This window comes from Ictidomys tridecemlineatus, chromosome 4, assembly GCF_052094955.1.
Source record: "Ictidomys tridecemlineatus isolate mIctTri1 chromosome 4, mIctTri1.hap1, whole genome shotgun sequence".
In the NCBI taxonomy this organism is placed as follows: Eukaryota; Metazoa; Chordata; class Mammalia; order Rodentia; family Sciuridae; genus Ictidomys; species Ictidomys tridecemlineatus.
Genome location: NC_135480.1, coordinates 187,041,887 through 187,065,718, shown reverse-complemented (window position 1 = coordinate 187,065,718; position 23,832 = coordinate 187,041,887). Strand labels below are relative to the sequence as shown.

At 47.7% G+C, this 23,832-nt stretch overlaps 1 protein-coding gene and 1 pseudogene across 4 annotated transcripts in view; one reads left to right on the top strand and one right to left on the bottom strand.

Annotated features, from left to right (window-relative positions):
• Ptpn3 (protein tyrosine phosphatase non-receptor type 3) overlaps positions 1-21,276 on the top strand; it is a 109,085-nt gene extending 87,809 nt beyond the window's left edge. For all 4 annotated transcript variants that reach the window (XM_078047933.1, XM_078047931.1, XM_078047930.1 and 1 more), the window contains 7 exons: positions 3,371-3,461; positions 3,734-3,795; positions 5,726-5,872; positions 14,510-14,638; positions 15,673-15,818; positions 16,305-16,440; positions 17,767-21,276. In XM_078047933.1, coding sequence (XP_077904059.1) covers positions 3,371-3,461; positions 3,734-3,795; positions 5,726-5,872; positions 14,510-14,638; positions 15,673-15,818; positions 16,305-16,440; positions 17,767-17,844 — 789 coding nt within the window. In that variant the 3' untranslated portion in view covers positions 17,845-21,276. The remainder of the gene's footprint in view (positions 1-3,370; positions 3,462-3,733; positions 3,796-5,725; positions 5,873-14,509; positions 14,639-15,672; positions 15,819-16,304; positions 16,441-17,766) is intronic.
• LOC101972216 (POU domain, class 5, transcription factor 1 pseudogene) lies at positions 7,938-8,938 on the bottom strand (annotated as a pseudogene).
• Positions 21,277-23,832: the final 2,556 nt, after the last annotated feature.

Genomic DNA, 23,832 nt, shown 5'->3' with positions numbered 1-23,832 from the left:
CCGAGATTTTCATAATTTACCCTTAGTTTCAGAGCTTCTTAGAACTACACTCTGATAGGATGAGAATATGCATTTTAGGTCATAAAAATTCATATTTTCAGCAGGGCATGGGTGGTGCACACCTGTAATCCCAGCGACTCGGGAGTCTGAGGCAAAAGGATTGCTAGTTTGAGGCCAACCTTAGCAATTTAGCAAGGCCCTAAGAAATTTAGTGAGATCCTGTCTCAAAAATAAAAAAGGGCTGGTGATGTGACTCAGTGTGTGAAGCACCCCTGGATTCAATCCCTGGTACCAAAAAAAAAAAAAAATTATTCATAAAACCAAGTGATTTCATAAGTGCTTGTCCCCATGACCCCGCCTCCCAACCCCTGGCTGCTCCCATTTTAAGAGGACAGAATTTAGGGGATCTATAACTGGGAGATCTTGTCTGCCTTACACACCTGCAGCCTGGGAATAATGGAAACAAATGCTGTTTTTCCAGAGTCTTGTCTCAAATTCTGGCCAGTGTCCTAACGCCTTAGTCACTGCTCCGTCCCTGACATCCTGTGTTCCCAGCACGTCCCACCACTCCACTCTTATCAGCCCGGTCTCAGAGCAAGTTCTTACACCCAGCTGACCCAGCAGCCCACGGGCAGAGAAGAGTCGGGTGCATTAAAGGACCTTGAAAGCCACCTTTTCACACGCCTGAGACTATGCACTTGAGTCCTGTTCCCCTGAATGGCGTCAGTCCTGTTCAGCGCCAAACTTTACAGAGCAGATGTAAAGACAATGGGCTTTTTTGGACTTCCTAAACCCAAAGAAGTCTTGACTTTTGATTTGCTCACCCAGCTTTCCAGGAAAATTTTGTATTTTATAAATAGATTTGTTGTCTTTTTTTCGCCCTCACTCCAGTCATGAGTTTAAAAAATAATCATTCTCATTATCATCATCCAGAAATAGCCCACGTAAAAAAGTCTCCCAACTCCCATCCCATTCAGTGTCTTCTTTGTTATAAGTTGTAGATAACAATTTGGTGTGCATCCATCCATACCTGTTCCTGTGTTCATGCTCATATATGGTACCCACACATATACAAGTGCACACACACAGGATTGTGTGTTATACACCCCGTATACACTCTGTGTGTGCTTCTATTTAGAATCACCATCGTGTCTGTTTTTTTTTTTTTTTAATATGCAATTTTCATTTAAAAGTAGATAAAGGGATGTTCTTCCAAATCTGGACTTTTAGCTTTTTATTTTTTGTACAGAATTTTATGGTCTGGCTGTACTGTAACTTAAGTCAGAACTTCCCCTTCTTGGGGAATATTCCGGTTGTTACCGTTTTCTGGTTTTCCATGAATAAATATTCTGCTGCAGGTAAACTTCTCTGACAGGAATCTTTATGAATTCTTGTTGGATAAATCCCAGAGCATACACATTTTAAAATGTTTCTGTGCCATAGTACGTCTTTAAAATTTTTAGTGTTCTATAGTCCTACTACTGAGATACATTTAAATCATATAATTAAAGCATTTTACTAGATCTGTTTGTCTGCCAGACCTTCTCAAGGTGACTGCATGTATATCTTTATTACATAGAAGGTATATATCTTTTTACCTCCAGGTTAGATTTACTGGTTGCATTCACATAATTGGATTTCCCTTCATACATTTAATCAGTTAGAACCAAAACGCCACTTAGATAAATTTGACCCACTCAGATGTCCCCCTTCTGCCAGAGTCAAACTAAAACCTCCAATAAATCATGACTTTATTTCTAGAATGAACTCACAGAGTCCTTTGAAGCCTGCAGATGTTTAAGGAGTAATTCAGCAGCTACTTGATTGTTACGAACTGAAACCATACAGGTGATCAGATCAGTAGCCAAGCTCTTGTAGAATTCAGAAATTCAAAATAGTCAGTAAATATATAAAATATAGCTATTCTTATGACCCCAGGTCTCCATGTTAATTCTTTTCTAATAAATTCTGTGTAGTTTAATAAGAGCAAAGCAGACCAAGAGAAGCCAGTTTGCTAAACAATACAGCTTGCAAAAATAAACATAGTAAAATAGATTATTAAGTTTCACCTTTATAGAAAATATCTAATGACATGAAGAAATGGATACTACCTAGTAAATAAGGGGACAGGCTTTAAAATTAAGGCAGTGTTTCCCAGAACTCCCCCCTCCCATCCAGTGGGATGCTAAGTCCTTCATGTCTAAATTAGCCTGAGAAATACTTAGCTGATCAAAATTAAACTCATGTGGGAAGACCTGTCTTGTGGAGATTCATAGAACATCAGGTAAATCTTTGACTTTGCAACTTTTTTGAGAAATACCTACTGCCTTCCTTTAAGACGCTTGGTTTCCATTGAATATAGTATGAAAAATATCGGTATTTTTTGTCTTTAAAAATGTAGTGTATATATATTGTATGTGTTTACATTGCATACTTAGGTATGTTCATGTACATATATGAGCAGAAAACAATAATCTGGAGAAGATAAATGAAAAGATCATCTCAGAGTTGTGAAATTACTGTTAAGATTTTTTTCTTTAGACCAGCCTGAATATCCCAAATTTAATTAAAAAAAAAAAACAGAAAAATTAACACTTCCAACATTGAAAAAATTGTTTTCTTGGGGAGCCCCGTAGTACAAAGGGCTTAACTTTGGTTGTTCAAGTGGGGGAAACTGCTGTATAGAAAAGAAAACATAAGTATTGGCAACAGATGTGTGCATCCTCTCATTTGTTATCTTGGGCAAAGCATCTATCCTCTGTGTCACTTGCAAAATAAGAATAATTGTAGTAACTCCCAGAGGGCTGTGGGGAAATCATGTCATGCACTATATCAACCTATTTGATATGTGCTTGTAGAGACACAATTTATTTTAAATTTTTGGTAGTGATTACATGTCTAAAATTTCGTCATTAAGCAAAAGATGTGGTTCACACATTGAGTTGGAGGGAAATGGGGCTCAAAACTAATTCAGGTGATTTTTATTAATTTTGAGTCAAAATTCCCCCCCCCCATCCCACCACCATCACTACTTGCTTTTAGCATGTGTCAAATTGCCAAGAAAAAAAAAAAAGTTTTACTTATCAGGACCCATTATCTGTGACTCAGATCCCCCCTATGACTTCCCCCTGCCAAAGATCCTCAAATGTAAAACATTAGTAAAGGATTTAGTCAGTTTCTCCTAGAACTGTAGAATTTCTTATTGGGAAGATTTTTTTCCCTTAATATGTTAACAACATATAATCACTTTAAAATGTTAAGATTTTGGAGCCATGTATGGTTAAAGTATATTTTCACATCCTACTTTCCTTAGCTCTTTTTTCACAGTGATTTTTTTTTTTTTTCTTTTTGGCCTCTCTTTGTCATTTAGCAACTCTACCGAAAGAAGCCAGGTTTGGCCATCACATTTGCAAAGCTGCCTCAAAATTTGGACAAAAACCGATATAAAGATGTGCTGCCTTGTGAGTATCCGCCATGAATGCCTCCTTCCCCCCCCTACACTGAGATAATGTTTCCCTTTTTGAAACAGATTGTCTGGTATTCTGGAGCGATTTTCAGTGTGTCTGTAAACACCACCGTCTTTATTGCAGCCATTTCAGACTCTGAACAGTTGGGGAATAGTGTTTATGCTAATGAGGCAAGAGCTGCAGATGGGGCTGGGAACTGAACTCTTGTTTACTTGGGATGATAAAAATAACACTCAGAATAATGGGTAAATTTTTCTCTCCCACAGATGACACCACCCGGGTATTATTGCAGGGAAATGAAGATTATATTAATGCAAGTTATGTGAATGTAAGTTAGGAAGCCGGGTGGTAAGATACAGCGCGTTCATCACTCTAACAAGGATGGGGGTGGCCTGCGGGGTGCTTGGCAGTTGACAGTGCTCTCCTGTTCATGGCCTCATTTCAGCTCAGCAGCCATGTGAGGGAAGGCAGAGGGGTCTCAGTTTTACAGAGGAGAAAACTAAGGTTCAGAGAGACTGAATAATTTGAAAAGCCGCAAAACTGAGATAAGGGCAGGAGGCCTTCAGTGTTTCTAATTCCATTGTCCACACACCTCTGTATTTGCTGCTTACTTGGGTATTTGGTTTTGCTGGCGGTATGTTTGTTACTTTATGTGGTTTTCCCCACATTATTAGTGTCATCCTGCCTAAATATAAGAAAAACAATACTTCTTCTGTACCTAAGACCCAAAAGAGGAAAAGGAAAAGGTACACATGTTTTGGGGAAAGCATTCATTTTTATTCTGAAAGTGCATTTTGGGCAATTTACCTGGTCTCTCTGAACTTCAGTTTCTCCATCTAAATCCATTGTCAGCACACTTTTTCTATACAGAGTCAGAATTGGGTCTTTGCCTTTAAGATGCTACCATTTAAAAATGTTGAAAACTACTCTTAGCTTGTGGCCAGCAGATTTGACCCTCAAGCCATCATCTGCCAAACCCTGACCTAAACAAACATGACTTTTCAGACTAAGTCTCAGGTTATAGAAGTGATCAAGAACTGTCCTGGAGCTGGGGTTGTGGCTCAGAGGTAGAGTGCTTGCCATTGAGGGACTGGGTTCGATTCTCAGCACCACATTAAAAAAAAAAAAAAAAAAGTGAAATAAAGATATTGTGTCCACCTACAACTAAAACATAAATATTTTAAAAAAAAGAACTGTCCTAATAAAATTTGTCTGATCATTGATAATATTTATTCCAAAGCATCTATGGAATTCATAAGCCCTCACTTCAACATTCTTGATGTCTTAAGAACAGAGAATCAGAAATGTATGGCCACCCCACAGAATCCAGTCTCTTTGTTTTATCAAGGGTCAAGGAAGCCGTGAGCCCAAGCACTAACCCAGTCATGAATTGGGATCCTTCATTTACCTTCCCAACCTAAGTGTGAATGAATGAAGTTGCCAGTCCAAAGCGCAGAGGGCTCTGAGTGTTATTGCATAGAGAAGACTCAGCGCAGAGAGCAAAATGAAAAAGGAGCAGCATGGGAAAATGTTGGTCAAGATGGACCAACTTGGGCTGGGGCTGTGGCTCAGTGGTAGAGCACTCGCCTAGCACGTGTGAGGCCCTGGGTTCGATCCTCAGCACCATATAAAAAATAAGTAAATAAAATAAAGGTATTGTGTCCATCTACAACTAAAAAAAAAAAAAAAGATGGACCAACTTAATGACATTATCGTTGGAAGTCATGCAGAAAGCAAAGTGTGACAAGAGTTGGCAGTATTAACCTGTATTACTAATGCCACCAAACTCTTGTCTGCTTTGAATAAAAATAAATATTTCCTGCTCTTAATTTCATGGCACATAAAGGGTAGCCTAATTAAAGCTATTTGAAAAACAATTAAATGAAATAATTCTGATAGAAATTCCTTCATGGGAAAACTTGGTGAGGATCGATGTGTCCTGCTTAAAATGAAGATAATGGATAGTAGTTATATTTAATAGAAAGCAATGAAAGTCACTTAAACTCCATGTTGAAGGGACATTTCTGGGTTTTGCCAACAGAGTGTCATCCACTTTAATCTTAAAGATATTAATGATGGCGTTATCATCAAATCTTTTTCAAGGATTTTTAGTGATAACTTTCTTTGATTTTTCTTATTCACTGTGGATTGATAATAATGGTTTGATGTGATATCAGCAAGTAGAAGAGTTTAAAATGCAGAACCCTGTCCACCTTGTGGAAGTAACAGATTATAATCCCTTACCAATCTCTTGCTAGATGGAAATTCCTGCTGCTAACCTTGTGAACAAGTACATTGCCACTCAGGGACCCCTGCCACATACCTGTGCACAATTTTGGCAAGTCGTCTGGGATCAGAAGTTATCTCTAATAGTCATGTTGACAACTCTCACAGAGCGAGGGCGGGTAAGTAGATCAGTTTCCAATTCAGAAGTGTGCAGTGTCGCATCATGTTGTATGGAGCATAAATCTTGGGTTGGAAGTGGCCTCCTGGTCTAGCCCCTTCATGCCCCATAGATCTCTGTGGTTCCAACGAATGGACACCCCCAAGGATGGGAAGCTCAGCCCCACTCCTGCCCACTCCCAGCATGGATTCAGTATATTAAACCAGAAGACAGTTCCTCTTGCCTTACCCTACCTTCTCAGAACCCCTGTATTGGCTGGGACAAGTGCTGGTTCTGAAAGGGCAATGTGTACCAGGTAAACGGTGGCTGTAAATAGAAAGAGAAATTATATTATTCTACCATTTTTCCATAGAAACAGTTCTATGATCCTGTAACAGAAGTCAGTATATAAAGGATACTCCTATCATGCTTCCTTAACTTGTAGATACATCTGGATGTGTTCTTTATGAAATATTCAGAAACACATTCCAAAATCAAATAGAAATTACTTTTTTTCTAATATCTATTTATTTTTATGTGATGCTGAGGATCAAACCCAGGGCCTCGCACATGCTAGGTGAGCGCTCTACTGCTGAGCCACAACCCCAGCCCTAGAAATTACTTTTGAGCCCCCTGCTTTGAATGATCTCTGTGCCACTTCCTCCCACTGATTCCCTCCCCAGTGTCGTTCAGAAAGCCAAAATAATCCATGTTGAAATTGAGAATACCTAGCAATTGATAAAGCTACTATTCTTCAAGAGATAAGTCTACTTTCTCGCCTGAAACGAAAGAATTTCTACTAATTCCACGGAGCCCCATGGATTGCAGAGGGCTTTTACGTATGTGGTCCTAGATAAACTGCTCCCTGCCTCGGCTAGCACACTTCCAGGATCCATCCTGTTGACGTTCAGCTCTGCTTTTTAAAAATTCCCCCTCACAATGAAGGTATCTCTTTTAACCTTCATCCCATTTGGTTCTGCTACATGGAAGACACAAAATAAGTTCCCCTTCTTTTCTGTATCAACTTTTTCAATATCTGAAAATAACCCTGGGCTTCCATTAAACCACAGTCAGCAAAGATTGTGTGGACTTTATCTTGTGATTGCCATTGAGCCTCTTTTTCCTCTTCAGCACTTAGGCCCTTAGCTCTGGGAACCTTCATCCAGCACACTGGAGCCAGACTAGGATGAAAACAAGGTTCCTTTTGAGGAAGTAATACTTAACCTCTCAGACCCTCGCCTTCTGCTGAATGTACGATGGAGATAGTAATCGTGCCCACCTTGGAGGGTTAGTGACAATGCAATATTATTAGCTTAGAGAACTGCATGTTTCAGTGTCCAGAAAATGTTGGGTATTTAGTCTTCAGATCTGGTTTGGGGGGCATCCTTATTTCTTTGCCTTAGTTATTATTCTTAGCTCTTGTTGATCACAGAGTTAGTAAGAATCTCTCATCCCTAAGTCAATGATGAAAAATCGTACAGTCAAGAAACAGTGGAAACGTCCTCTGGAATACTGTTCTCCAGAGGCACTGAGGACGCACTTTGGGGAGCAGTTGTTAATCCTGGCAGCCCTGCTCTTGTCCCCTCCCATTTTTGCTTCTCCTGTACCCAGTTACCATGAGAGACTGTCTGAGGCCAGCTCTGTGGCATCACTTCGTCTTTTTGTCTGGAAATCTCATTTTTATCTATTTTTGTTTCAGTTGTAATTTTTTAAGATTTATTCTAATTAAGTATACATGGCAGTAGAATGCACGTTGACACATCATACATAAATGGGGTATAACTTCTCATTCTTCTGGGTGTACATGACGTCGAGTCACACTGGTTGTGTTTTTGTTCTCTTTTGTTGTTGTTGTTTTTATCTACTGTGTCCCAGGCTTCTTTATTTAGGAACAAAGTATGAGTGATGTGGGGATTAAAATCAAGAGCATGATTGAACTTCACCTTCCCTCCAACCAGTTCCCCAACTCCTCACCCCACCCTTTGAGCTTCCGATTCCTTCCTTAGTGAATGAAGAACTTAATCCCCAAAGCCCTGGTCCGGACTCCAGGTTCTCTCTATCACTCCTCTGGAAAGGGAAAGTACCTGGGAAAGGCAGGTACCTCAGTTTGAATGCATGGGAGAGCCCAGAGTGGTGACAGAGACAGAGGGAAAGGCTTCCCCCTCAGGAAAAGGAACTAGGTGGTAGAGTGTGGTGAAGTGAGGGCTTCTGTAACCTGAGGGGCCCTGGGGCCAGAGGAAAGGATACAGGTCCCCCTGAGAAAGGAGAAGCTGCAGCCTCAAAATCTTCTTGTTGGGAATAATCAATGCTTGATTGTTTGCCCTTCTGGCGCCGGTTACAGAACCACACTTGGACCACGTCCTTCTCAAGCCCTAGCTGTTCAGCAATGTGGCTGATCTGCTGCAGTGTGGGTTTTGGGCACTGCAGGAACATGTTCTCCAGGTTGCCTCTCACTGGGTTCTCCATACTTGTTCGCTTTCTCTTCCGGGCTTGCAGGAGGGTCTCTGCTTTGCATATCTCCTGAAGGTTCTCATTGTTGTCTGCTTCCTCCACCCACTTCTGCAGCAGGGGCTGCAGCTTGCACATGTTCTTGAAACTGAGCTGCAGAGCCTCAAAGCAGCAGATGATTGTTTGGCTGAACACCTTCCCAAAGAGAACCCCCAGGGAGAGCCCCACATCGGCCTGAGTACATCCCAGGTTGTACTCAGCAGTTTGGCAAATTCCTCGAGTTCTTTCTGCAAAGCTTGGATATCTTGGGACTCCTCATGGTTTTGATCCACCTTCTCCTTCTCCACTTTCACAACAGCAGGGTGAGCAATGCAAGGCTCGGGGGAGGCCTCCTCAGAGTTGCCTTCCATCCCAGCTCCCACATCGATCCCTGAGACGTCTCCAGGCCACTGTGGGGGATCAGGCCCATTCCAACCTGCAGTCCACAGTACGCCATCCCTCCACAGAACTCATAGGGCGGAGGGCATGAGGGAATCCCCCACCGCTCCGAACCTGGCCCAACCCCTGGCCCTCCTGGCCCATCACCCCCACCGCCCGGAGGGGGCGAGAAGGCAAAGTCCAAAGCCAGATGTCCAGCCATGGGTTAGAAAGGCACCCCAAGCCGGGGCTCTGAAAAAATAAGGGCTCACCAAGGAAAAGCTCAACACTTCTCCTGTTTTTGTTCTTAATAAGAAATTAGTTGGACCCTTTTGAATATAGGTAACTCCAGCCAGCTCACAGTACCGTCCCCTCTGTTTTTCTAAAGTGCCTGTAGCTTGCTGGTTCTGTCGTGTAGTGGGTAAGGAAGCCCTAAAACCATACTTTTTGAGTTTAAATTCTCGCTCTGCGTTTGAGTTATAAGCTCCTGTGTGGCTTATAACTGTGTAAAATAGGAGTAACCACAATCTTGTAGGATTATGGAGGAACTGAAAGCTAATATGAGTAGCTTCTTGTAAGAGTGCTTGGCACGCAGAAAATATTCTATAAATCTTAGCTGGCAGTAGTAGTAATTTCGGTGCCACATTAATGACTATTATGAGGACCATATTGTGATATTATTTATCATTTTCTTCGAATTGACTTTCTTCTACTTTAATATTTCTTAAGATATTTCTTAAAGGGGAGTCTGCTGGTCCATATCACTTGCCATAAATAAAAGGTATGTGTAAAAATATGAAGACCCCCCCCAATTCTAAATAATCTTGCCTTCCTCAGCTCTGAATCTGAGGCGCTCTCTCAGTTAGTATAAAAATAGAATTAAAGTATTAGGTGATGTTAAAGTGGTTTTGAACAAGGATTGAGTCTGACTTTATGGCAGAATCAGAAATACCGTGTGAGAAAGCACGTCTCCGCATGTAGCTGTGTGTGACTGACGCAGGCCCAGTCTCGTAAGGTGGGAGGCGTCCTGCGCTTGGCAGACTCTAATATGGGCCATTCTGATATTTTTGCTGTCCCCGGCCTCTTGTCTGTCGGACTTCTCTTTCCCCTTGAAAGTCCACTGTGCCCTTCCCAGCTAGACAGTCATTCTTCTCCTTGGAGAAAAGGCGGAACGGGCAGTGACAGGTGATCTGCCCTGGATGGCAGCCCCTTCCTTCCCTTCTCTGCCAGTCCCTTTGTGCCCTCCCAGAAGCCTCACCCTCCTCTGTCTACTCTGCCAGGTCCTGCCCCTCCTGCTCCTTTGTTCCTGCCCTCCTGTCCCCTCTGTTGTGGGTGGCTGCTCTGAACCCGAGCTCATCTGAGGTCTCTGACCTGCACGTTTCTTTGTTTCTGAGCCCTTTCTGCCATCTGAACCTATTCTGCTCCCGGCTCTTTCCCGGGTCTCCCGTGAGGGTCTCCCGTGAGGCCTGGCGTTCCCTCAGCACCTCTAGCCTGGGAAATTACTCTCTTGGTGATCAATTGTTTGAAACCTGTTCTTCCAAACTCCAGGGTGTGTTTCCCGTCTCCTGTTACAAACCTTTGGGTGACCCGAGCCCTTTGTCCTACTGTCCCCGACTCCTCGTCACACCCCCCAGTTCTTCTGCATCAGGAGTTGGTCCTTCCAGGAGAGCAGCTTTGCCCCTCTTTTTCCAGAAGGTGAAATTTCCATCAGCTCCTACTTCTTTTCTCCCCTGCTGTGCATTCAGTAGAGTAGGACTCAGGCAGGTGTGCACTGGCTGGCAGCCCCCCCCACCCACCCCCCGTGCTGCCTCTGTATCTGGGGGTGCAGAGCCACGACCTCCATCTCCTGGGGGTCAGGTCGACTCTCGCCTTGGCTCGCTTTCATTTCTCCTTTCTTCCATTCTGTGCAGAGTGGTTTTCGTTGTTCTCCCCCTTGAGGCTCGGGCTTCCTCCTAGAGGGTTTCATCTGGAAGTCACTTTCCCTCGTTTTCCTTCCAGAAGACATCTCTTTGGGGGAGAGATCCATTTTTCCATCTACGTGTGAATAATATGGATAAGTTTTCTTCCCATTTGCCAATCACTTAAGGCACAGGCTTTGGGGTCAGTGGAGGCATTTGGCTTCTGGAACCATCATTTAATGGGGTACACGTGGACAGGACTCAAAGCCTCGGTTTCCTTGTCACTAGAAAGGAGTGGCAATGCCTGTCTCCTGGGTTGTTTGGAGGGTTCAGAATGAGCTGCACCGGGCCTGTCGTGGGTGTTCTGTGTGGTTGGTGACTCTGATCCCATTGCCCTCATCTTCCGCACCAGAGGCAAGTTGTTCTGCTGATCTAAGTAACAATAGAGACCGGGATTGTCGAGAATGCCGTGACGTGTCAGGAAGAGGTTTAGAGCAGCATAGAGTTCTGTGGGCTCCCACGCGCTCGTTACCCGTTAACCACACTGTGCCTGGTGACATGCACAGGGGCAGGAGGATTCTGCCTGGGAACCTCTCGGTCAGGTTTTGTCCTGAACACTGGGACAAAGACATGCCTACCTGAGTGTCCTCACAAATGGTTTTTCACCACCCTACAAATGCACACGTGCAGGCACATGCATGGCCCATCCCCCCAGCCCCCATCCCAGACACTTGGCACTGGTCACCCAAGCAGGAGTCTGGTGCATCCCTTCCCACACCTACTCACCATGGGCCACCACCACTGACCACCTTTATGACTCGAGTCTATCTGTCCTGTGTCCCCAGGGCCCCTGCCTGCTGTCACAGCCTTTGCATCCCCCTCCCAGAAATAGCAGGGACTTCCTGCTGGCCCCAAGTCTTCCCCAGACTAGCTCAGGCAGGAACAAGCTTTCAGCCAGACCTGCCTTGGTTCACACTGATCCTATGTTTTCCCGTGGTGCCCCTCAGATGCTCAGAGCACCGCCTCCCCAATGCCCACCCCAGACCAGCTTGCCCCTCCTGGGTGGTCGTATCTAGGTGTCTTCTGTTCCCTTGCAACACCAGGGGCCTCTTTACCTTGTGCAGCCCATGCCCTCTGCCCTGAGGATCCCTGCCTGCCCCACCCAACTGGGGACACCCTCGGCCTTCAGCACTGAGCTCCTGTCCCCTATCCAGGACATCCACATCATCTCCCACATGACCCACCTCTTTCTCTGCCTTTTCTCCTTCACACTTTCTGATGGCCAGATTTGATAGCACCTTGAGGATAATGCCAAACACATCTAATTTGTCACGACATCTGCAGGGATGTGTGTTAACTGACTAAGCAAGAAAGCAAAGTTCATCATAAAAGTTGGGTCCATCATAAAAGTTGCCTCTCCCCTCAAACCCATGTCCCTCTTCCTAAGATAACGCTCCACCCCCTCCAGAAACACAGTCTTCAGCATGTCCCCTCTGGTCCAGAAAGGCACTTTTTTTCCCAAAACCATTTCAGTGGCCCGTTTTCCCTTCCTGAACCCTCTTCTCAAACCACACTCGGGGCTAGAAGAGAGAAGCGATCCCTGCTCAGCCTGTGAATCCAGAGGAAAGAGCCTCTGAATCCTGGCAGCAGCCAGCCGGGGCTTCGTCTCCAGCAGCCCCATTGCCCGCTGACCAGCTGCCCTGACCATTGTCCCTCCAAGCCCTTTGTGTGGGTTATCTGTTTAATCCCACAGCTCTGCAGAGGTGTGTTTCCTTATCATTTCATGGGGATATCCACCCCACAGCGAGTACTTAGCCCTGGAGTGAAACTCCCACACCCCAGTGCCTGTGTGGATGACCTGACGCCGACTGGTTAACTCTCTGAGCCTCGGTTTACTCATGCAAACAGAGGACCTCATAGTACCTTCCTCCGGCTGTCACTGGGCCAAGATAAAATAACGTCCACGCAAAGCACCCTCCCATACCGTTCAAACGATAGTATTGATTATGTTATTATGTTATTAACAGTATTATTTTATCTTGGCCTCAGAACAACCCCAAAGAAAGAACTGTGAATGACTCTGTTTTGCATCTGAGCAAACTGAGTCTCAGAGAATGAATGAGCCTATATCAGGTCATCCTCATAGGAACTGGGGCGTCCTCGTCCCCTGCGTCCCCTCCAGCAGTCGTCATATAGAAAGTGAGGCTCAAAGAGGGTAAGCAACCTTCTCAGGACGACACCGTTGCTTAGTATAGCGTATTAAACCAGGATTGAAACCCAGGATCTCCACAAACATCTTGACTACACCCCAGTGCTTATACATCCAACAGACCTCAAAATCTAAATTTGATCAGAGGTAAAGAGAGACCCAGTCCTGACCAGGTGCACTGTAAAGACCCTCTGAGAATACAGGTGTTTGTGGCTCTGCCTTGAACAAGTTATATTATTTTAAAGAGCATCTCCCCCCAGTTTTCCTGCGGGCAGGACCCTTGGGAACTGTGACACAGGGTGAGGACACAGGCAGATGCAGAGCCCTTGGGGGCGACTTGGCTCCCTTCTCTACCCACAAGCAGCCCTTCGTGTCTAAGGAAAGTTGGAAAGCGGTTCCTAACCAAGACACCCACATGTACTGTTTCCAAGTAAATTCTCAACTGCAACTTTACAGCAGCGTATTTTAATTTCAGATATTCACAGCGATATTTGAAAATAAGTTAGGAAAGCTGTTTCCTGACAAATTGCTTGTGTCAGGATTATTTTACTACCTTTCTGCTCTAAACAAATGTAGTTTTTACTTAAGTGGGTGCAACTCTAGGCTTGGGGGCAAATTTTTTTTTTTTTTTAATGAGTGAGAATTTGACTGGCAGGAACCGGGATGGGAGGGGCAGCTTAGCCCAGCATCTGACCTAGAAGCCAGAGGCGGCGGCAGCCATGCGTATGGAAGTCCCTGCGGGGTTTGTGGCGGGGAGAGGACCACCGTGAGGGTGATGGGATTGGTCAGTCTGTGGGGAAGCCACAGGTGTATTGAGAGACACGGTGGTGTCCTGGGGATGTGTGCTGAACAGGGTCACGGCACTCTGTGACCTTGGCAAGTCACTGCCCTGAGTCAGGATCCGAGTCTGCTCTGGAGTCTCGGCGCCACAGAGAATTATCTCGGAAGCATTTAAGGACCAGGACATGCTCCCCACGTGAAAAGGGGTCTTCATTTCAGCTTGGAGATTCCTTAATCTGGATTTCTAGGGCGTCTCTGGGCCCCCCTTACTCAGTTGGTACAGACCCATAGCAGCAGTAAGAGGGGCTGCCGTGGGACCACCCCACCTTGAGCTCCCTGCACGCCCTCTCCAGCTGTCACCGTCCTCCAGGTCCTCAGGCTGATGCTGCCTCCAGCCCTCAAGTGGAAAATGGGAAAATGAGAGGGGTTTCTGAAGCCATGGGAGCTCTCTCTGTGCTCTGACCACTGTGCCTGGGGCTCCCCTCTAACAGGAAGGTCAGGGGTGGGGGGCTGAGGTTACAGGGGCTCTTGTTGCTGGGAAGGGGCCTGCAAGACCTGGTAGGCCTGAGAGGGTGGGCGGTAGGGTGGAGGTTGCTCATAAGCCCAGGTCCGCGTCTGATCATCTTCAACAAATGAACCTTGGAGAGGAGAAGTCTCTTGTCCTCTTCCTATAGGCTCTGTCCCAGGGCTGATTGGCCTCTGGCCTGCCGACCCCCACCCACATTTTAAAGGAGGAAGGAGCTTCCTCTGTGTCCCCATCCCAGATCACACACAGCAGATGGGCCTCGCCTGACTCCTCTTCTCCCACCAGCTCTCCCTGGGATGCCTGCCCAGCCAGCCTGTCTCCCGTGGGCTGTTCCCGCACACATCCCACAGAGGAAGCTAACCTGCGCTCGGTTTCTTATAGACCAAATGTCACCAGTACTGGCCCGACCCCCCTGATGTCATGGACCACGGCATCTTTCATATCCAGTGTCAGACAGAGGACTGCACCATTGCCTATGTGTCCCGAGAAATGCTGGTCACAAACACAGAGGTAAGCAGCGGTCTGCAGGCAGGTGGGGGGGCAGGGGGCAAACCAGCAGCCATTGTGGTCCCTGCTGGGGCCACGTCTTCAGGTCTGCCCTGTTTTCACCTGATGAAGCTATCAATCAGTGCAAGACTCCCAGTCATAGAGCCAGTACCAGGGTGCATGGTGGCACCTTTCACAACAGCTGAGCAGGGGAAGCAGCCCTGTGTCCATCAAGTAATGAATGAGTACACAAAATGAGTCTATCTGCACAGTGGAATAGTATCAGCCTTTAAAAAGAGGGGGATTTCAACACATGCTACACGTCGGTGAACCTTAAGGATGTTATGTTAAGTGAAATAAACCAGTCACAGAAGGACAGAAACTGAAAATTCCATTTATGTGACCTACCTAGAACAGTCAGATTTATAGAAAGGAAATGATAGTTGCCAGGAGTCTGAGGAAAGAGAACAATCGGGAGTTATAGTGTAATGGGTATCCGAGTTTATGTTTGAGTGATGAAGAAAGTTCTGGAAATAGTGGTGATGGTATCACAACATTGTGAATAAGTATACTTGTTGCCACTGGACCTTACATTTAAAAATGGTTAAATGCTAAACTTTGTATGCATTGTGCCACCATGAAAGAAATACATATAAAGGGACTGAGGGTGGAATTCAGTGGTCGAGTAGTGGGTTTAGCATGCTCAGAGCCCTGGGTTTGATCCCCAGCGCTATAAAGTGTGTGTGTGTGTGTGTGTGTGTGTGTGTGTGTGTGTGTGTGTGCCGTGTCCAGCTGAGTGGGCCTATTGCAAGTGCAGTTGGAGCTAATGGAAGAAATCACTGTAGGCTAAAGAGTTGGAAGGCCACCCTCCAGGAGGGGGCTCAGCTGAGCAGAGGATGGGTGTCTTGGGAGAGTGGGCGGATGTGGGATGTGGCAGGGGCCACAGCAGAGCTGTGCACAGTAGGAGTAGGAACACGGGGCCCGAGGCCCCCTGGACGGTGTTGGGGACGGGGCCCACCAATAGGACTGATTCACCGAGGCCACCGCATGTTCCACAGACTGGGGAAGAGCACACAGTGACACACCTCCAGTATGTCGCATGGCCAGACCACGGTGTGCCCGATGACTCCTCGGACTTTCTGGAGTTTGTGACCTACGTGAGGTCCCTGCGGGTGGACGGGGAGCCCATCTTGGTTCACTGCAGGTACTGCCACTGTTTTGCCTTATTATACCCCTGGGGAAAGGCCTGGAGAAGATTGGCAGGCACCAAACCGCCCTAAGCCCACCACGTTGTGCGTTCTCACCAAGCTCTCTTACTTCACCATTTCAAAGTATTTGGAATTTTCAGGAAAAAAGATCATAAGCATGTACGTGTAGCCCAGAGCCCAAGAGGAGAGTCCTACCCTCGTCTCTGTCTGTCCTGAGTGTGTCTCCCTTCATAGCAGATGGAAAGAGCAGAGGGATTGGACTTTGCACTCAGCAGTGGGCTTCTCCCCAGTCGCTGAGCCCAGCCTCAGATGGCCTTTGCCCCTGCCGTGAAGCCCGCCTAAGTGTGTCTTTCTTTGCGTTCCTGGTGGCCAAGCTAACAGGCTCCTTCTGAGTAAACGCAGGCACTGCATCAGGGTGTAGCTGGGCTGTGCAGAAATGGCCCTCGGGCAAATCTTGAGTCTCTGCTCCTCTCCCTCCCCAGTGCTGGAATAGGTCGGACTGGCGTGTTGGTCACTATGGAAACAGCCATGTGCTTAATTGAGAGAAACTTGCCTGTTTACCCCCTGGATATTGTCCGGAAAATGCGAGAGCAGCGCGCCATGATGGTGCAGACATCCGTGAGTACAGACCAGCAATAAAAAGCCTAATGGTGGCCGGCACTTCCTGAGCAGCTGTTCTGGGCCAGGCCTGGGTGAAGGGTCTTATGGGTCATGAGACGGAGGGTCAAGGAACTGAGTCCTTACCCACAGCTTGGGGACGGGGGTGTTCACAGTCCCAAAGCCCACAGCCATCTGTCCTCCCAGGTGTACCGCCCTCCATACCCACAGCCTCTGGCTGGTTTCTCCAGTGCCCTGGCATCAACAGTGTCTAAAGCAGACTTTGGAAAGTCCTAGAGGAGGGCTCCTCAGGCACAGCCCCAGGCAGTGAGAAGGAGGAGTCGGCAAAGGCAGGAGCTTGCGCGGCTAGGAGAGTCCCCTCCCAGATTGTGAGCCCTTGTGGTTTATTAGTTTGTACCCAGGAAATGTGACTAAGGGAAAAGAAGTGGACATGTATTTAAGGGTGGAAAAGACCTCATTGCCTGTCGAGAAGAAAGAGTCCTTCCTCTTGGGACTTTCCTTCTTGGAGATGCTCCATCTCAGTGCTCTGGTGTTTTTTCCTTCTCTGCTTCTTTAAAATGCGCCCGAGGTCTTTGCTAGTGCAGTTGGCCCTTGGTTTCCATGGGCTCTGCATCCGAGGACTCAGCTGATGGCAGATCAGAAATAGGAGGAAAAGTTGCTCCTGCAGCCAGACACACGCAGACTTTTTTCCTTGTCCTTATCTCCTCAACAGTCCAGTATAGCAGCTATTCACGTAGCTTTACATCAAGCATTATAAGAATCTAGAGATGATTCAAAGTACATGGGAAGATGTGCGCAGATTTCATGCAAACACGCCAGGGGTTCCTGAAGCCCATCTCCCACGAACACCGAGGGGCACCTGTGTAATAACCATATCCTGCAGAACATCCTCAGTAGCTTTCCTTTTCAAGACAAATCCAGACTCTTTGCCCCACACGGGGAGCCCCACAACCAGATCCTGGCTCACCTGAGCACCTCCCTCCTCCACACATCCAGGGATTCTAGGACAGGACTCTGGGACCCCGACTCCACTTCTCAGAACGGCCCTCCTCATCGAGGGTTTGTACTTCTGCAGAGTGGCCACCCTGCAGGGACCTTAGTTCTTTCCCAGACTACCACTGCCTCCTCTGTCACACAGAGGACCTTCTGCCCCTCCCCCTCTGGGGGCAGCTGTCCTCATCAGGTGGCACACCTCCCTGGTGGGTCTCTTTTGCCGAGTTGGTGCCGAGGGAGCTGTGAAGAACAGCACAGAGAGTCAGCCTGCACCGCGTGACACGGGGTTCCTGGTGCTCCTGACCTGACAGCGTCCCTTCTCTCCTTTTCCAGAGCCAGTACAAGTTCGTGTGTGAAGCGATTCTTCGCGTGTATGAAGAAGGCTTAGTCCAGATGCTGGATCCCAGTTAGGACGACTGTGAAGCGTTCCTCCCTCGTTCCCGAGGGCATCTTCCCTAGGAGAGCAGGACACACCTTCCCCCAGAGGCGGGGAGAGGAACCGCCAGCTGTGGGGAAGGGATGAGCACATTTGAACCCAGGCACTTTAAATTTTCTAGGAAAGGGATCCTGTACACAGGAACTGGTGTAGATATGCATGCAACTGTGGCTTCCTTTAGGCCCAGAGAGAAATAAAAAGGGATCCCAGTTTGGACCTTCCTCCCCAGACATCACCACCCCGCTGTTGACCACCCTTGTCCATACAAGAGGGGCCGGCAGCCGTGCTCCTGACCTCCCCAGAAGCTGGACAGCGTGGTTCTTCGAGGCTGCGTGGTGTTCTGTGTGTTGATCTGGGTAGGACTCCGAGGGCTGAGCTTCCTGTGCGTCCAGGCAGGGCTGGAGCAATGCACAGTCCCACCCCGGTGCCAAGGAAGCCCTGGTGAACGTCCCACACACCCGGCGGTGGCCATTCAGGCTGAAGGACAAGCAGCGCCCTGCCTTTGTCTCAGCTCCATGCCCCTTGCGATCTGCGATCTGCAAAGCACCCCCGCCCCCCGCCCCTCCATCGTCCCCCTTCAGGTTCATACCCAGTGCCTGAACCAGATTAGTAATGTACGGGCGGGCGAATTTCCAACCGAGACTGAGAACTCCACGCTCGGTGTGATCCCGCCTCTTAGCGTTAGAGACAGGTGTGTGTCAGCTCTGCTTGCCTCATCCTGGATTCACGGACGCCAGGACCGGGACCCCTGACTACTGAATCTCGTACATGGACTGCTGCTACTCCAAGCTCTTACACTTGAAGAGACATGTTCCCCCGAGGGGGACAGGATCATAGCATCAAAATATTCTTTGGGCCTTCTCAGAAAAGACCTGCTCATAGGTGACTGCGGGAAACCCTGCTTGCCAGGAGCCCCTGTTGGCATGTGTGCCTGCGCGTGCGCCCCGTGGAGGTTGCTCAGGATTCCTGACTCGATTCAAATTACCGTGGAGTTTATATAAAGAATGAGTCTCTGTACCGAAGAACAAACGTGTGCATTCACCCTCAGTTGCAGCGGTCTCCGTTTCATTTCAGAGGAGAGGATCAGACTATCTGAATATAAACCCAATTTGATGTTAATTTATTCTAAGTACCCCCTGATTTTGATTGTCCTAAAGAATTCTGCCTCTGTGAATACTGTGTTCAATTTTTTTTTTTTTTTTAATTTGTGGACAGGACTGTAGCAAGTTACTATTTAAGGAAAATAAATTACATAAACATTTTAATGTGGTATTTTTAAATAGCAGTTGTTGTGTATCCAAAAGAGGAAGCTAAGCCAGTTTCTTAACGGTGTTTATAGAAAAAGGATGCTTTCCTATTGTAGCCCACAGAGATGAGGCCGTTTTGATATTAGGAAACCCTGGACCAATGGAATTGCTCACCTGGTTGCATGATGGATAGGGACCTATCCATAGGGGACCAGGTTTCTAAAGATTCTTTCATCTTGCATCCTTCCTGTCTCTTCCCCATGCATATTTTACTGCTATCTGGCATGGGTGGGAGGAGGTGCGCCAGCACCGTAACCCTGTGCTCTGGAGCTGAGCCTGGCTCCTTTTGCCACTCAGCCCTCTTACCCGCTCTCAGTCTAGGCACTTAGGAGCTGTGCTTCTAGCTCCCCTGTTTTTCTCATCTGTGAAGTGAGAGAGACAGTACCCACGACTCCAGATTGAATGTGAGCCTTGAATGAGCTCCTGCCATCAGTGTGACTTTTCATTGGTTGGAATGTCAACGGACACCATGATGGAAAGTGTCCTTCTCTGTGATGAGCCCAAAACACATCCAGCAAGTGGAACCCAGTGGCTTTCTATAAGGAGGGGGAAAAAAAAAGTTCTTCCAAAAGGACAAAGCAAGACTACAAAGGAACAACCTATTTAATCTGGACACAGGAAAATTCTCTGAGCAAAACACGGAAAAAGGAGGAGGGCATACAGGGTCCATTTAAATGCCATCAGGATATTTAGCACACCGTTGCCGCTGGATAAAACGGAACGTCGCCCTGTGCGCAAACATCCTGGAGAAGCCTAAATACCTTCCGAGATTTGTGTTCCATTGTTTTTTTAAACCAAGCATTGAATATGAGTGCAGAAACGCTGCCACCCTGGGTCCCTACATTTCTAGAAATCTAGCCGGAGGTTGCAGCCAGCCTTTCTCGGCCACCGTGCAGGCGCGCAGCTCAGACCAGCCCGTTGCCAGGAACAAAATTCATGAACTCCTTTGAAGAAGATGATCTGAAGACAAGAAAATGATCTAAAGAAGCAGCACATGCAAGTGAAGCCTGCAGAGACGGCAAAGTAAGATCCACAGCTCGAGCTCCCAGCCTCCCCCCTTCCGCCCGTCGGCAGTTATTCTTACGAGGCCTTATTTTCCTCCTAAGAGCAGCATGGGAATCGGTGAATATTTGGTCTGGGAAATTTGGCTAGATGAGAATGGAGAAGACATTTATTTCCTATGTTCTGGGGCTTTCCGGAAGGCCTAATTAGACCCACTGATGTGCCTGATTTACTGACTTCATGGGCGTCACTCTAGAACCTGCACTTGGTGGTTTGACTCCCCAGAGGAAAAGACCTGCATCACTTTGGTTGCAGGTGGGACGTCAGGATGGCTCCATACCAACTTGCGCCAGCCCCTAGCTTCCTGCCGTGGCGATTCGTACTGAAATGCGATTCTAGGTCAGCGCCGAAGCTATTGCTCCTGTGTTGCTGGTTGGGCTTTTTTGTCTTCCTCAGAAATGATCATCTGGGGAAAGCCACAGTTCTCTTCATCGCGAAGAGGCAGCAGCCATCGGGGAGGATCCAGAGACGCGGGCTCCGTCCAGACCTGGACGCGGGCAGAGCACAGTGGCCCTCGGTTTCCTTTGAGTTAGAAGGGGACAGTGGGCTGGACTAGGTGGGCTCAAGATTTGCCGTCCTGAGAGTCTGATCTTCCAGAGGAGTGAAATTGTTCTTTAACCAAAATGTGTAGCTCCCAGAGACACATGTGTCCCAATTCCGTGACTTGTCCCCACGAGGTTGTCCCTCAGACCCTGGCACTGTCGGATGTAGAGACGGGGGTCGCTGCCCTCTGGTTCTCGCCTGTCATCCTAGGCCGAGAGCAGCCTCAGCTTCACTGGCAAAGCATCTGTGGCCTCAGCCTGGGGAACCAAACCCGGGAGCCAGATGCCCGGCTCTCCTGCCATCTTGGTGGCTCCCGTTCTGTTCAGAGCAACCAAAGGATCATGTTAAGCCATGTTGTTTTGAAAAGCATCTTAATTGATCAGCAATATTTTTTTTCTGTAAGTTGGGGATGTTTTTCATACTGACCTGTACTGTCAGCGACGACTCTACTGAAAGCTGTTTGATCAATATAAAAGCGTTCGAGCTATGCAGCAACGTGACTGTCTGTCGACATCTTTATTCTTTGTCTGATTTCTGCAAATGCTTCCATGATTGACCTGCAGGACTTGTTTGTTTGTTGCCCCCTATTGTCACTCTTTGGGCAGAGGGTGCTCTCAGCCTGTCCTGTCCTCCCTGGTTAGGAAAATGACCTCCCACACACAGTGCCTGTCTCTGCCCTCACCTTGGGTGACAAATTCTAGATCGCAATTAGGTTCCTCTCTCGTGACAACAGTAGCTTACACCAAGTCCCAGGGTACCTTACATTGCACAGGGCTGCCAGGGTGGCTCCATGATCAGCACGGTCCCAGGTTCCTTCCAGAGTGCTGCTCGAGGCCCAAGGTGGCCACCCGGCCGTACATCCCTGTACATCCCATTGATCAGAACTTACTCACCGGGCCCCGCCTGCGAGGGAATGGTTCTCACTCCAGGAAGCCACGGGCCTAACTAAAATTCAAGGTTTGAGTTTCTTAGGAACTGAAGGACGGAGAGTGAACAGCTGTGGCTCGGCCCTGTGTGTCCTCCTTCCCTGAGTAGAGCTGACCTCAGAAGTGTGGTTAGCAGACCCCTCTCCCCACACAGGAATTGAGGACACCCGAAGTACTGCCAGCTTAGGGGGGCGGGCGGTACCTGCCATCTGACCGTTACAGCTGCCTGCTTCACACATCCTGGCCGAGAAGCCTGCTGCTGCCCAGCCTGGCTGGTTCCCAAGTCAAGGCCCCCTTCCCTCCCCACCCCGCCACCACCCCTGGTACTGGGGGTGAAACCCAGGGCCTCGCACACGGTAGACAAGTGCTCTAACACTGAGCTGCATCTCCAGCCCTTTCTGTTTGAAACAGAGTCTCCCTCAGTTGCTGTAGCTGAGGCTGACCTTGAACTTGAGATCCTCCTGCCTCAACCTCCCAAGTCACTGGGATTATAGACTGTGCCATCAAGCCTGGCTAAGGGCACTGTTCCTAATAGCTGTAGTTTGGAAGACGAGAGCAGTTGGTGTTTTCAACACTTGAAGACTTTAATCAACTTTGCAGTGCTGGCTACAAACTCGGTCTCCTGAGCAAAGCAGGATTCCCTCCCATCTCTGCTGGTAATCTGGCTGGCTTTTAGCCGCCCACCTCACCAAGGGTGCTTTACCATCAAGCTGCATCCCCAGTCCTTTTTATTTTTATCTTATTTTTATTTATTGAGGGTCTTGCCAAGTTTCAGAGGCTGGCCTCAAACTTGCGATCCTCCTGTCTCAGGATCCCAAGTTGCTGGGGATTACAGGTGTGCACCCCTACACGCAGCTTCCAACTCAACTTTATAGGACCTTGTGAAAACAAAGAGCAACAGTCACACTTTGGAACTTTCCCCCTACTTTTTCTATTGCTACAGTCTCAGTGTGTGATCCCTCTTTTAAGATAACACACGTGACAATTTCATCTAACCTGTAGCCATTATGTAAAAAAGATGGCCTTCCAATTCCACTAAGCCATTGCCACATTTGAGATGTTATTTACAGTATCCTGTTTCCAAGTTTCAGATTCTGTATCCAAAAAGTAAAAGTGGCTGGAACAAAGTAGTTTATTTATCTGCCATGTGAATACCAGCAGTCCAGATGTAGTACAGTGGCTCACAATTCTGGGCACCCAAGCCAGCAACTGGGTTGGTGGTGCACTGGCCTCAATATATAACATCCACCTCATAGTCCAAAATGGCTGCTTTGGCTCTAGTCATCACATTCACATTCTGGCCAGGAAAAGGAAAAGAGAAAAAATGTCCTTCCCTTTAAGGATATTTCCTCAAGGTTTCATATACCACCATGATTTACCTGCAGAACTTATATGGGCTCAGCTAACTGTAAGAGGTTAGGAGGGTAGGCTTTACTCTGGATGGCACTCTAGACAGCCAAAATTCAGGAGTTGTATTGAAGTAGGGGAATTTATGAAGGTGCAATTAGCACCTCCCCTGCATGTCCCCTGACTTGGATGTCCTAAGGGCTGGCATGAAGGGTTGCCATGCTCAAGACCCAGCACACAGGACCATGCCGTTCTGACACTGGAGCAAGAACGCTCCGGTTCTGCCTTGAAGAGCGTGCACTGACGGCCACTGACAGGTCGGCACCCACCTGTTAGTACCCGCATCATTTAGACAGGAATGGAAGGAGGGCAGCTGGGCACAAGTGGCACACACCTGTAATCCCCAGAATGGGAGGCTGAGGCAGGAGGATCTCAAGTTTGCAGCTTCGCAAGGCCCTGAGCAACTTGGCAAGACCCTGTCTCAAAATTTTAAAAAAGGACTGGGGATGTGACTCAGTGGTTAAGCACCCGCCCCTGCCTCAGGTTCAGTCCCTCGTTCAAAAAAAAAAAAATGATGGTGGAACGGTGACACACATGTCACCTCTTTTCTAGGAGCCCAGAGCCCTGCTCCCTCCTGCCCAGTCCCACGCAGGTCTGTCTGCATCCCTGAGTATTCTTGCCTCCTTGTCTGATTGGATCTGGAGCCTCCAGGTTTCTCTTGGGGTCAAGAAGGCTCCAGGGTGCCCCCGAGGCGACCCAAAGGCTTCCAACAGGACTG